This window comes from Cornus florida, unplaced genomic scaffold (assembly GCF_030987335.1).
Source record: "Cornus florida cultivar Cherokee Brave unplaced genomic scaffold, ASM3098733v1 CherokeeBrave_3.0.0_Hap2_Chr06, whole genome shotgun sequence".
NCBI classification, from domain to species: domain Eukaryota; kingdom Viridiplantae; phylum Streptophyta; class Magnoliopsida; order Cornales; family Cornaceae; genus Cornus; species Cornus florida.
In genome coordinates, this window is record NW_026775576.1 from 17,708,872 (window position 1) to 17,723,418 (window position 14,547).

General features: G+C 40.0%; 1 protein-coding gene across 1 annotated transcript in view; it reads left to right on the forward strand.

Moving 5' to 3' along the window:
* Positions 1-648: 648 nt before the first annotated feature.
* The window catches only part of LOC132311143 (protein NPG1), a 31,215-nt gene continuing 17,316 nt past the window's right edge, over positions 649-14,547 (forward strand). Inside the window, exons 1-5 of the mRNA XM_059808885.1 lie at positions 649-973; positions 1,552-1,790; positions 4,343-4,592; positions 4,717-5,927; positions 6,870-7,017. Coding sequence (XP_059664868.1) covers positions 1,623-1,790; positions 4,343-4,592; positions 4,717-5,927; positions 6,870-7,017 — 1,777 coding nt within the window. The 5' untranslated portion in view covers positions 649-973; positions 1,552-1,622. The remainder of the gene's footprint in view (positions 974-1,551; positions 1,791-4,342; positions 4,593-4,716; positions 5,928-6,869; positions 7,018-14,547) is intronic.

Below are 14,547 nucleotides of genomic sequence, written 5' to 3' on the forward strand. Positions count from 1 at the left end.
AGAGGAGAGAGAAGTGGGTGGTGAATGAGGGGTAAAATAGACATAATAATTAGGTGATATTTTGAAATAAATGATATTAAAAAATTAGGAGCAAAATTGTCTTTTTGCACGATTTTGACGGTGGGAATTTAAGTGACAGTAATTTTCGAAAGGTGTCTGAAAGTGATATTTACCTAAATTTGATGGAATGTCGGTGAAATTAACCTTAATTTTTTTAAATTTCTCGTTCTCACGCTCCGGTGTGCTTTGGCTCTAATTTCCATTCGGTGTGACTTAAATTGTCACTTTCGCGATTCCACTCTTGCAATTGCTCTTATTTCGTTTTCATTGTATGTGGCTTAACTATGTAACATGAAAAAATATAAATAGTATTTTTTTATAATTAATTTGAAAAATTTAATGGTCAAGCCTACTAATTTGAAAAATTAGCATATTTTAAAAAAGGCTTAATTGAGGAATGTATTTTAAAAATTTTCCTTTGCAGTGGGGAGTGTAATGCTGCGTAGCACTTCTCATTTCACTAAAAATTGACCGTTTTATTTGGTTTATTTTATCATATCATGCAATAATATCACATAAACACGCCCAAAAACTATATGATATATAAAATTGACCGTTTTATTTTTGTTTCCTTATCATACTATCATGTAGTAATAACACACATATAATATAAAATAATTAAATTACTTTCGGAGGAGATAGAGTTGAGAAGAGAAGGATTTGATTTTACATTCTTCTGATCCCGAAACTCTGCAACCCTAATAAGTGAATGCCCATCATTGCGTTCGTCATTCTTATTTCTCCCGCTGTTGATTTCATTCTGTGTATGTATATATATATATATATATATATATTATATGTTTGTAAACGTCGTCTCAGCTGCTGTTTCTTCACGAATCGTTGGCTTTGATTGGATCCTCAGACTCAGAGTCAAATCAAGTACTTCAAAGGCATTGGCATTGGTATTGTAGAGGTGTGAGATCTGCATATTCACATTGCTTTTAATGCTTCATTTACTGCCTATCTAAAACAATAACCTTGCGAAACTCTCAAAATTTCGTATTTTAATTTCATCAAAATTATTTAATTTCAATTTCCAAAAAAAAAGAAAATGTATTTAATTTCCCATTTGATTTGCATTTGTGTTGCGTTGTTCATTTAGGTTTTTTTTTTTTCTTTTTTTTTTTTTTTCTGTAGCTCAATTTCGTGTAGATTGATCTTCTGCAATAGTAATCTTCTAATGAATTAATTATGACGCGGTGGGAAGATTTTCTATGACTCTAAAATTATGTCACATATATTTATGTGTTTATATATATATATATATATATATTCGGATTCCCAATTTGGTCTCTTTCTCTCTTCCCCTGAATTTTCTGGTGTCTGTAATGTCATATATATATATTTGTTGGAAAGGTAAACTGTAAGAATTATGTTCAATCACAAATTGGCAATGCCATAGTACAAAGGATCATGGAAACCCCAAGTCAATGTCAGTACTTTTGTCATTCACAATTTCTTTATATGTGAACTAATGGTGTTACTCTGCAGGGAGGATATTGATGGGTATTTCCATCTCACTTTCTTCAACTGAGTTTTTATAAAGAAAGTTGACGGTACAAATGCCAGGAAGCGCAGAATGGAGAGAGAATGAGAATGCGATGGCAGTTCGAGAAGTCTGCGCAAATGGGCTTTGTATGAAAACTGCTGAAGTCGAAGCAAAACTTGATGATGGAAATATTAATGAGGCTGAATCTTCATTACGTGAGGGCTTATCGCTCAATTTTGAGGTTGGGTTCTGCAACCTTCTTAAATTTGCATTATCATTTTCCAAGGAAACAACAATTTTTTTTTTTTTCTTCCAATATGTAAGGAAACAACATTTCTATTTTACAAACACTATAATACTCCACCTGTATAGCACCAACAAACACAATATGATGTGAATGCACCAACAAGTATTTTTTTAGGAGAGTAGACAAGTATACCGCTGCTACCACTCTTTATTTTTTCTATTTTCATAGTTATGTTACATGGACTCGGCTCTATCTGTTGAGTGCAGGTATGAATCCAAGCGTCATACATGTTGAATTCCCAAACAGAAGGAAACAAGTTACTGCCAAATTTTCATATAATTCTTAATCAATTTTCTAAATAAAATAATTTCTCTATGTAGCATAGTTCTCAATATTAGCATTTAAGTCATTTTAAAGCAATAGAAAAATTGAACTATTGGATACGTTTTTAGATATAGTTTTCAATATAGGCATTTCAGTTATTTTAAAGCAATAGTGTAACAAAATTGAACTATTGGATATGTTTTTAGGGTTGCATGTCCAACCAAAAGAATTGGACACATATTTTATATCTATGTCCTAGTATTGTGTGTCCTACATGGGTACATCACCTGCTTTTGAAGAGTCCGTGTAACATAGCTCCATATTTAATATATATATATATATATATATATATATATATATATATGTTATGTTGCAAAGTGTCTATTTATTTAGAGGCCCCATTTGGCCCGTGTTTCTTTTGCGGGATGCGTTCCCTGTTTGAATGCTTTCTAATACAATCTTACTTATAAAAAAAAAGAAAAAAGTGTCTATTTCAGGATTGACTTTTTGTGGCCATGTGTATGTTACACGTGTGGACCATTTCCAACGTGGTTAGTGTCAAAGGAAGGTCATATCTGAGATAGTTTTAGACATGGAAATGGTTCTGATTAAGAAGTGTGAGTGCTTCATAGCTCTCCAACTTCATCCTTAATAAGTAGGATATACCTATAGTGTGCTTGCAGCAAATTGAGCATATGCCTTTTCCATATCTAGTAACTCCAACCTCACCTGCCCCAAAACCCTTGATTCTTAAATTTCTTATTTCTTTTGGTGTTGCTAGCAGTGGCGGAGCAAGGAATTTTCTCCTATGGGGGCAGAAAATTTTGAAAAGTGATAAGATAATAAATTTTTTAAAACTGAAATAATAGATAAAAGAACCTAAATATTGACAGATAATATTTCTATTAATATATTCATAATTGTAGAGAACAAGTCCTAATGTCTGAAATCGTTGCACGAGTGCCTCATTGTCGATACCATTTTGTGGTTATACAAAATTATAACAAAATCTGTGTCTCTCTATTTTATAAAGCAAAACTCAGTTTTGCATAACCAGGAAGAATGAGTGAAAGAAGGGGATTAGAATTTCTTGTGTGTTGGCTTAAGGTCAAGAAATTGGATAAAACTAGGAGACTTCTAAAGTTCTCTCATTGGAACTTTTGAGTGGAGATAGTAAAAGAAAGACCAAATGGAGGGTAGGAACTTGCTATGGATTGTGGAGAGAAACTTATAGACACTTTGTGAGACGAAAAATAAATCCAAAACTGAGAAAAGAAGAACCTAAGAATGATTAAAAGTTGAGTTTTTTTTTTTTTTCTTTTCTTTTTTCTTTCTTTCTTTTTTTTTTTCCTGAAAATTTTGAGATGGGTGCATATTCACAATTTCAAAACAATATAGGTACAATTTTAAAATAATAATAATAAAAAAATGTTGAGCGGGGAAACTGCCCCCACTGGGCCCTTCCTTACTCCACCAGTGATTGCTAGTAATTAAAGACTGATTGCTTTGGGATTTGATGTTCTTAGAAGCTCAACACCTGCACTTATAGTTGAGTGTCTTTGTGCTAATGTTTCTATCAATATTACTTATATGTTTGTGAATATGTTCAAAATCTTATTAGAAGAAATTAAGGAACTGGTTAGTTGCTCTTTTAAAAATAGTCATTTGCTTTCATAAGCAAAAGAAGTGTTTTTTCTGCTTCAAGAAAAAAGGAAGAACTTTTCTGAGTGGAACCAAATGGTGATTTAAAGTAAGTGAAGCAGGGATTCTTACTAACCAATCATCGATCAATCGCTCCTATTTAGATGGAAATTACTGCACAACCAAAGATTCTTGCCTTAAAGAGTGTTACTTTTTTCATAAAAAAATGCTCTTAAAATTATGGCTTATGAATGTTCTTTATGAAGCACACAATAATGGTCCTTGTTGACAAAGAGTCACTCGAATTATTTAATAGCCAAATCCTATGAATAACTTCATCACTGAGGTTCAACATGTATAGTGTTCTTTTCAACTGGATACCTCGCCAGATTAAAATCCTTCCATCCTCTGCGTCTATTGCTTAATCCCGTACTCCCTTCATCTATACTTCCCATTCCTTTTGTCATTCTATTTATACCTATTGCCAATAATTTTTGTGGTCTCTATCTCTTCTCTGTCTCATCCCTTCCAATAATTTGATCACCAATTTCAATTTGTTCTTATTGTTAAAAAAATAACAGGAAGCACGGGCACTGCTTGGAAGGTTGGAATATCAAAGAGGTAATGTTGAAAGTGCTCTTCGTGTGTTTGACGGTATTGATCTTCAAGCTGCTATTCAGAGATTGCAACCTCTGGGTGAAAAACAGCCTTCTAAGAAGGGTCGTTCTCGCACTGAGTCTATGCACGTGGTCTCACAGCGCACTGCTAGCCTGGTGCTTGAGGCCATATATTTGAAATCTAAGTCTCTTCAAAAGCTTGGGAGATTAACTGGTATGGATCTATTCCAACAATTTATTGTTTAATTTCAGGAAGACCCTCTTTTATCCTTTGGTTCTTTTTTCCATCCTTCTAGTATAGAATTAATTACAAAGCTCTATTTTGCTGGATTTTTTAGAGGCTGCCCATGAGTGTAAAAATGTGCTTGATGCGGTGGAGAAGATATTCTATAACGGCATACCTGATATGCTAGTAGACAATAAGTTGCAAGAGACAGTTAGCCATGCTGTGGAGCTCCTTCCAGAGCTCTGGAAGCAGGCTGGTCATTATCATGAAGCAATGTCTGCTTATCGACGTGCACTCCTTAGTCAATGGAACCTTGAGAATGACTGCTGTGCAAGTATTCAGAAGAGGTTTGCAGTGTTCTTGCTATACAGTGGAGTGGAAGCTGGCCCACCCAGTTTAGCTGTTCAAATTGATGGCTCATATGTACCTAGAAACAATCTGGAAGAGGCAATACTACTTTTGATGATTCTCATGAGAAAAGTTTGCCTTGGTAAGAGCAAATGGGATCAATCCGTAATGGAGCACCTTACATTTGCTCTATCTCTGTGCAGCCAGACTTCTGTTTTAGCAAGACAACTTGAAGAGGTCATGCCTGGAATATTCCATCGTGTTGACCGTTGGAAATCATTGGCACTTTGCTATAGTGGAGCAGGACAAAACAAAGCTGCCTTGAACCTATTGAGGAAGTCTCTTCACAAACATGAAAAACCAGATGATCTTATGTCATTGTTGTTGGCTTCCAGAATCTGCAGTGAGGATGCCCATCTTGGTGCTGAGGGAGTGGGATATGCACAGCGGGCAATCACGAATGCTCGGGGGGTAAACGAACATTTGAAGGGTGTTGGTCTTCGCATGTTAGGTCTTTGTTTGGGAAAGCAAGCCAAAGTTTCTTCTTCAGACTTTGAGAGGTCTCGTCTTCAATCTAATTCGTTGAAATCACTAGATGAGGCAATTGCTCTTGAGCGAGACAACTCTGATCTGGTTTTCGAGTTGGGAGTTCAATATGCAGAGCATCGAAATCTAAATGCAGCTTTGCAGTATTCCAAGCAGTTTATTGATGCAACGGGTGGATCAATACTTAAAGGTTGGAGATTGCTTGCTTTGGTATTGTCTGCTCAGCAGCGTTTTCCAGAGGCTGAAGTGGTCACAGATGCTGCTTTAGACGAGACTGCAAAATGGGAGCAAGGACCACTGCTTAGGATGAAAGCAAAGCTGAAAATTTCCCAGTCATTACACATGGATGCCATTGAAACTTACCGTTACCTCCTTGCCTTGGTTCAAGCCCAAAAGAAATCTTTTGGGCCTCTAAGGATTCCACCTCAGGTTAGATTCTGATGCTTGTTATGAGTTTACGCTGCTTCTCTATATTTTAGAGGAAAAAATGTTGTTCTAAATTTCACCCGGATGCAACACTGTCCATCTACTTGTTTGAAACCGATTGTGTGAATCGCCTCACATCATGATCTTTTTGACATTAACAGAGAAATTAGCCAACCGGATCATTTTTATTAAGTTTAATTGAATCCTAATTGGAAATGAATGAATTCTTTTAGGTATATTTGTATTTAGAATTAATTTATGGTTCTAATGTTTTGGCCTTTAGGAGTTTCTTTTGATTGTTGGATAATGATCTTCCTTTCAAGTAACTAATGAAATAACCATGCAATTTTGCCACTGGTATGTGCTGCTATGAGGTTGTCCTTTCGGAAGGATATATCGGCAAATGTTGTTTTGTCCACTTTCTAGAAGTAGGAAGGTGGCTTTGGTTCAAGTATGGGTTCTTTTGCATAGCAATTTTGTGTGATAATTGTTGCTTTCCAAAATTTTATGTTTACTTGGCATTTGATTATTTGTATTAAAATTCTTATCTTGGTTAAAACTGTTATATTTTACCTCCTGGTAAATCATTACTTAGCAAATGAATTATCATGATAAATAAATTTCTTTTTCATCATTATGTTATGTGGTTTTATGAGGCTATCTTTGCGGAAGAAAAAGGCAAATGTCGTTTTAACACTTACTAGACATAGGGAAATGACTTTGATTCAAAGATGGGTTATTCTGTGAGAATTTTCTGGCGGCGACTGATCTTTTTGCTTTCAAATTTTATTTATTTATTTATTTTTAAAATCCCTATCCTCCTTGGTATCAGTGTATCTCTTGGTTTATCATTATTTAGCAAGAAAAACATCATGATGAAACAATTTTGATTTCACCATTGATAGATTGCCTTTTGAATCATTTTTAGCCTTATTTTTGTGATAGGTCGAGGATGATAAAGTCAATGAATTTGAAGTTTGGTATGGTCTTGCAAATCTGTACGCCAGCCTTTCACACTGGAAGGATACGGAAATATGCTTGGGAAAAGCTAGAGCTCTCATAGAGTACTCTCCAGAAACACTGCATACAGAAGGCAAGACCCTAAATTTGTCTACTACAGGAACAAGTTTTTGTATAGATTTTTTTTTTTCTTTTTTTTAAGTTATACTCTTTGCTTTATAAATAAACAGTTAAAATTTTGAAGGTTTTGTCTACATGGTATTGGTTGTTTCCTTTAGGAAACTATCTCTAGACCAAGCCAGCTTATTGTGAGGGCTTAGATATACTGAAATGCACACTAGACATAGAGGACTATTGTTAATTTTGCTCCAACTTGCACAAATGACTAATCAGTGATAACCTAGTAAGATTACGTATATTTTTCCAGATTTTCTGGGATTTATCATTATATTTTAAGTGCATTTCTCATAACTTAGTAAGAAGTTGAGTCTCAACTATTGGTAAAGCTCTTATAGTTTCTTCACCTAAATGAGAACTTAAATTTTGTTTCTCTTTTTTAGGATGGTGAATGCAAATAGAAAACATCCTCATCCATGTTTTTGACAATTATTTATTTTTTTGACACCATCCGGTTGGCCTCCATCCTTGATCATGAAACAATGTGACATGTTTCTTCATCCATTGTGATCATTCTGGAGCAACAGTCATCACAATCTATGTAGCCCTGTGTTCTAAGGGAGTGATCGCAAGAGTTACCCAAACTAGACTTCGAGAAGGGCTGGGGTGAGGTCTTGATTGCTTTTCTCATTTTTATATTTTACCAATTTAGGATTGGAAGAATTCAATAGGATTTTCTATAGGCCAATCGGGGGGAGGAGTTCACGTATCTTGTCCTCTGGAATCAGGTGTGTAGGCCTATTCAATGAACTTTATAATTTGGTTGTGATAAAATGCTCTCTCTCTCTTTGTCCCTGACGTCGGAGTCCTCTACTCTGGCGTCCTCCACTTGATCTGTGTCTTTTCTTTTCGATCTTGTTCCTTTCTAGATCGCATGAAGGGGTTTGTGCAACGTTTGTAATTGGAGGTCGCAAAGATCCCTCGACTGCCTACCAGCGGTGAGGTGATCTGCTTGCGTTCAGACAGGGGACTGACTTTTAGGGTTGAAGATTGGAGCATTGAACGGAGAAGGGATGTTCTTAAATCATATCTGGTGGGTCGGTTTGATATAGAGGTAGGTTGTATTGCAAAGATTTCTGATTGGGCCTCATCGTGCTGGAAGGTGGAGGGTGGGGTTGAGGCTTTTGCGTTGCCGGACTCCTTGATCTTGTTCTGCTTTCCATCTTGACAGGCAGCAGAGAGGGTTTTGGAGTGTGGAAGAAGGGAGTTGGGAGATGCCTTTCTCATGCTTGACAACTGGGGGTATAGAGCGGGATGTACTGGTCTGTTGAAGGAGGGTTTCTGCCGGATCTTGGTCTACGGCCTTCCCTTGCATCTTTGGTGTGATTCTCTGGCAGAAGCTATTGGGGAGAAGTGTGGGGTTTCGTTGGGATGGAGAACGACGAGAGGATTGATCCAGAGAAGTTTGTTGTTGCGGTCAAAGATGGTGGATTCGTCCCAGATTTTGTGATCGTGGAGGATGAATGGCTTGCTTTCAGAGTTTCGCTCTCTGTAATAGCTCCTCCAACAATGGAAGCCACGGTGGCGTGGGCTACTCAAAAGGCTAACGCGCCGGGCCTTTTTTTAAAATGAGAGGACATGTTAACTATAGCAGAAATGGGCCTCCACCAACTTCTCATTCATCGGGCGTTCTTCCAAGGGCCCTAAGGCTGGGCCTAACACTAGTGTGCCACATCTTAAGGAGACTGGGGGGAGGATTACCTGCTCTGGGCTGGGTCGGACCAACATGAGCAGATTTGGGCCACTCCAGTTTGCTAATAAAGGTTCAGACTGTTTTGATGGGTTGGGTCAAAAAGGGGGTGAGCGCAGGCATGGCACAATTAATGAAGGCTGATACACGGACCGTCTGCAGCTATTCTGAAGCCTGATGTCCTTCATCGTCAATCCTGACCTAGTCACTGTAAATGGTCACGAGCAGATAAACAAAAATGGCTTGTGAAAGAGGCTGTTGTTGATGGTTCCACTGCGGGTAGGGCTTCTTTCTCTCACTCTGCTCCATCTTCTTCTTGTGTAGAAGGGACGAGGGCCTCCTATTGTCCGACCTGTTGGGAGGACTGATCTGAGCTCACTTACTGTTAGAGAAGATGTGGGTAATGAGAAGACTGTTGTTTGTGTTTGTAGGGACATTTGCATCACCCTTAATGATGAGTCGGCAGCATTGTTGCTGCAAGAACTGAGAAAACACAGATTGCAGGGAGACGAGCAGGTGTGTACTGGACCGGACTCTCAGGTTGACAATCTGGTGGGGGGTAGGAATAGCTCCATTGATTGGCTGTCTGGTGACAATTCTGAGCAGGGGTTGGGATGGGATGAAGGCAGTGTGAGATCGGAGCAACGGGAATGGCCTTGTGACGCCTTGACATGGGATGGGGCAGATTCTTCTGATTTGGGTTTTGTTGAGCCACTGGCTATGATGCCTCCGGAAGGGACGCCCCCGGCCCGGGGTTGTTATTGTCAAACAGTGTTTCGGTGATCAAGGGAAGGAATGGGTCATGTACAATATTGGGCTGACAAGTGAGTTATTGGGCCTCTCTTCTGAAGGCTTTGCTGATCCTTACGGAGACGGCAGAGGGAAGGGATGTTGGGTTGAAGATGGAAACAAATAGGGGCAGGAGAAGTTCTAGAAAGAATCCTTTTGCTTGGAGAGGGGAGAGGGAGGTAAGGAATCTCATTTGCTATGTCAACTATGAGGGAAAGGAGGGGGTGGGGAGGGAGAGGGGTAGAGGGAGGAGTAAAGGGGAGGGAAGCGCCACTGTTTCCTTATGAAGTTTCGAATCATCTTGTGGAATGTCTGGGGTCTTAATGACCCGGATAAGAGGAAGGCGGTGAAGGTGGCAGTGAGGAAGTGGGGGGCACATGTGGTTTGTTTATAAGAGACGAAGATTACTTCGTTATCGGATAAGGTAGTAAAGAGTTTGTGGGGTGGGAGATTTGTTGAGTGGGATACTCTAGAGGCTGTTGGGACTTCAGGGGGTATCATTGTCATGTGGGACAAGAGATGGGTATCAAGGGTGGATGTTTGGAGAGGAAGATTCTCTATCTCCTGTGCTTTTGTTTTGGAGGAGGATGGATTTAGGTGGGCTTTCTCCGGTGTGTATGGGCGATGGAGGATGCGGAGAGACACGTTATGTACCACGAGTTAGGTGTTGTGAGGGGTCTGTGGGCCCTTCCATGGTGCGTCGGTGGGGACGTTAACGTGGTGAGATCCCCATTGGAGAGATCTTCAGGAGGAAGGTGGTCTTCAGCTATGGAGCAGTTTTCGGACTTTATTGACGGCCATCACCTTATTGATTTGCCAATAGAGGGTGCTTGTTTCACTTGGGCTAGTGGCAGGGAGGATGGTATACTTTCTCGGCTGGATAGATTCTTGGTTTCTGGGGAGTGGGAGGAGCGGTTTCCGGATGTGGTACAGGTAGCTTTAGCCAAACCGGCTTCAGATCATATTCCATTGGTTTTGTATTGTGGAGGGATGAGCTCCTGGTGCACTCCCTTTCGTTTTGAGAACATATGGCTTAGGGCGGTGGAATTCCAAGGGAAAGTCCGGTCTTGGTGGGAGGAGGCTATAGTGGCTGGCACGTCGAGTTTTATTTTGGTCGGAAAGCTCGGTTCTTGAAGATTGAGATGAAATGGTGGAACAAGGAGGTGTTTGGGAATCTGAAGTGGAGGAAGAATAGAGCCCTTGCTGAAATTGTAGAGATCGATAGGTTGGAAGGTTTGGGTGGTACCATCAAGGCTCAGAGGAGACGGAGGGCGGAGTGTCGGGCAGAGTTTGCGGAGATTGCTACTTTGGAGGAGATATCGTGGCGTCAGAAGTCACGGGCGTTATGGCTCCAAGAGGGTGACCGCAATACAAAATTCTTTCATAGGTTGGCTAATGCTCACAGGAGGGGGAATCATATTGGGCGGATTTGTGTTGATGGTGTGGATATATGTAGGGAGGAGGAGGTCTGCATGGGGATTGTCTCGTACTATCAGAGATTATACACTAAGACTTACAGTTGGAGACCTAGACTTGGTGGCTTGCTCTTTGACTCGATTTCAGAGATGGATAGGGAGGGTCTGGAGGTTCCTTTCTCCGAAGAGGAAGTTCTGAAGGTGCTAAAGAGTTGTAATGGCGACAAATCCCCGGGTCCGGATGGTTTCACTATGAGGTTCCTACTGGAGAGTTGGGAGGTGGTTAGGGGTGAGGTAATGGGGACATTGCAGGAGTTTTATTCTTTTGGGCGGTTTGAGAAATCTTTGAATGCTACTTTTATTGCTCTTATTCCCAAGAAGGGTGGTGCCACTGATGTGAAGGATTTTAGACCTATTAGCTTGGTGGGGTGTTTGTACTAGTTGATAGCTACAGTTTTTGCTGCGAGGTTGAGGGATGTTTTTGATGGAGTTATTTCATAATCTCAAAATGCTTTCATTGGGGGTCGGCAGATCTTGGATTCAACGCTCATTGCTAGTGCGTGTGTGGACTCAGAGTTTTTTGCTTTATACGATGGAGAGGTTGGGTTTTGGGGTGAAATGGAGGAGGTGGATCGGGTTCTGCATTTTGTCAGTGAGATTCTCGGTGTTGGTGAATGGGGCTCCGTCTGGCTTTTTTTACAGTTCTTGGGGATTGAGACAAGGGGATCATCTTTCTCCTTTTTTGTTCATTATTGTTATGGAGGCTCTTAGCAGGTTGATGAGGAGAGCTGTGGATTTGGGATTCATTAGGGGCGTCAGGGTGGGCAGAGACTTGGATCATCAGATTGAGGTTTCCCATTTATTATTTGCGGATGATACACCGGTCTTCTGTGATGCTGATGTGTCCTAGATGAGATATTTGAGATGTGTTTTAGTTTGCTTTCGGGTTGTTTTGGGTCTAAAAGTGAATGTTGGGAAGAGTTCGTTAGTCCGTGTAGGGGAGGTGCATAACATTGATGAGCTTGTAGCGGTGCTTGGGTTTGGGATCTCCTATTTCCCCATTTCTTATTTGGGTTTGTCTCTGGGTTCACTGTCGAGAAGGGTGGGGGGTTGGGACCCTGTGATTGAGAGGTTTGAGAAGAGACTTGCTGGGTGGAAGAAGCATTATCTTTCGAAGGGCGGGAAGGTCACCCTTTGCAGAGTACGTTGGCGAGTCTTCCCACATACTTTCCCTCTCTTTTTAAGATCCCGGCCAACATGGTTGAAAGGATTAAAAGGCTTCAGAGGAATTTCCTTTGGGGCGGGTTAGGGGATAAGTTTAAGTACCATCTTGTTCATTGGGAGCAAGTGTGCAGGCTTATTCAGTTGGGTGGTTTGGGTGTTAGGAGGGTGATCCCTTTTAATAAGGCTCTCCTAGGGAAGTGGCTTTGGAGATTTGGAGGGGAGCGGCTTCAATTATGGAGGAGGGTCATCTCTTGCCGCTTTGGGGAGGAGAGAGGTGGGTGGTGCTCCCGTGGGGTTAGATTAGCTGGTGGTGTTGGGATTTGGAAGTTCATTCGGAAGGGTTTTTCAAAACACATCAGATTCAAATTTCGAGGTGGCATGGACACTCGGATTTGGGAGGACGTTTGGTGTGCGGAGCGTCCATTGGCTTGTTCGTTCCCTAAGCTCTTTAGGATTGCCGTGGACAAAAATGCTTGGGTAGTTGATCGTTATCAACTTGATAGAGGAAGAATTACTTGGGATGTGCGTTTTCGACGACATTTTCATGATTGGGAATTGACGATGTTTCTGACTTTCTTGATCTACTATATCGACAAACGCTGGATGGTGGCGGCCTAGATTCCCTCTTTTGGGTGCCATCCTCTCGGGTTTCTCTGGGCCTGATTTCCCTTGGAAGACGGCGTTCTAAGGCTTCCCTCAAAGTGGCTTTTTTTATTTGGACTACAACCCGGGGTAAGATTCTGACTCTGAATAACCTTAGACTGAGAAGGCAGGTTACAGTTAATTGGTGCTGTATGTGCAAAAAGGACGGTGAGTCAGTGGATCACTTGTTGTTGCGTTGCCCTGTGGCTCACGATTGCTGGAGTTTGATTTTTGGCTTGTTTGGAGTCCACTAGGTTATGCCCCGGACGACGAGAGGGTTGATTGACTCTTGGAGAGGATGTGAGGTGGGCTCTCACGCTCGTCGTTTTTGGAGGGTAGCTCCTCTGTGTTTGGTGGTGCATTTGGAAGGAGCGAAATGACAGATTTTGAGGGGGAGGAGTCTTCCATAGGAATTTTGAAATTCCGTATTATTAGCTTTATTTTTTATTGGAGTATGGGCAGATTTTGTACATCTATAGAGGAGATTGTTGATTTCTTGGCCTCTATGGGTCCTTAGGAGCCTCCTTTTGGTTTGGGCTTCGGCCTTTGTGTATTCTAGGGACGCGTTCCCCTTTTGAACGCTTTCTATACATTTTTACTTATAAATTTATTTATTTTATTTTATTTTTTACCAATTTAGGTATTAGTTTACTATATAAAACAGTCACATATAATGCGGCAAATTAAATTAAGCATCCAACTCAAAAAAAAGAAAAGAAAAATTCCCTTGGGATCGAGTACATTAATCATGTTTTTCCATTTCCAATCCGCTCTACCATGACCTGAACCTCAATCAAACCACATGCTATCATATCTTTCCATACTAGTTGTACCCTTATTAGTTTTCTTTTCTTAGTACTACCTTCAATGTGAACAACATCACTCTTTCTAATTAGTGCACTCAATGTTGTTAAAGGGGCGCCTAGGCTCGAGGCGCTAGTCTAGCGCCTGTTGTCATCCCAGGCTCATTGCTATTTACTAGGCACGCTCCTCGGTTGCACCTTGTCTCTATTTGTTAGGCGCGCCTCACTAATTTTTTTCTAAGAACTATGATTATTCTATTTCTTAAGCCAAAAAAGGTACTTTTGGCAACTTAATAGACAAATAAGAAAGCTCAAGCGTACGAGAGAAGAAACTTTTGTTCAAAAGAATAAACAAATAAGAAAGTCTAAGAGTCAAAGTGTTAACCGAACAGAGAAAGAGTGAGATTGTGAGACGAACGACGAAACCCTAGTTGCAGAGATGAAAGCCACGTTAGTTCTTTCTTCTTCTTCTCTCTCCTCCTCCACTCTTCTCTTCTTATCTTTGTTTACATTTCTCTCTTCGTTTAGTTCTCTTCTCTCAGTCTTTTTTTTTTTTTTTGGGTTTTGGGGGGGGGGGGGGGGGGGGGGTTGTTTATCTTTAAAACTTTCTCTCTCTTCTTGTCTACTTCTCTCTCTTCATCTACTTCTTCTGTCTCTGTGTCTTTTTTTTTGGCTCAGTTTTTTCTTTTCTTTTCTTGTTAACAGTTTTTTTTTTTTTTTTTTTGTTTGGTTAACAGATTTATTTCTTTTTGTGCTTTGTTTTGCCATTCAAAAAAATAAATTATGCTTTGCATTTCAAGAATACAAATTTGTGCTCTGTTTTTATGGTAGTTGGATGCTTGTTTAGTTGATGGGTTTACTTTTATATATTTGATATTGATTTTTAAAATATTGATATGACTTATGAGGTATGAATGTTTTTA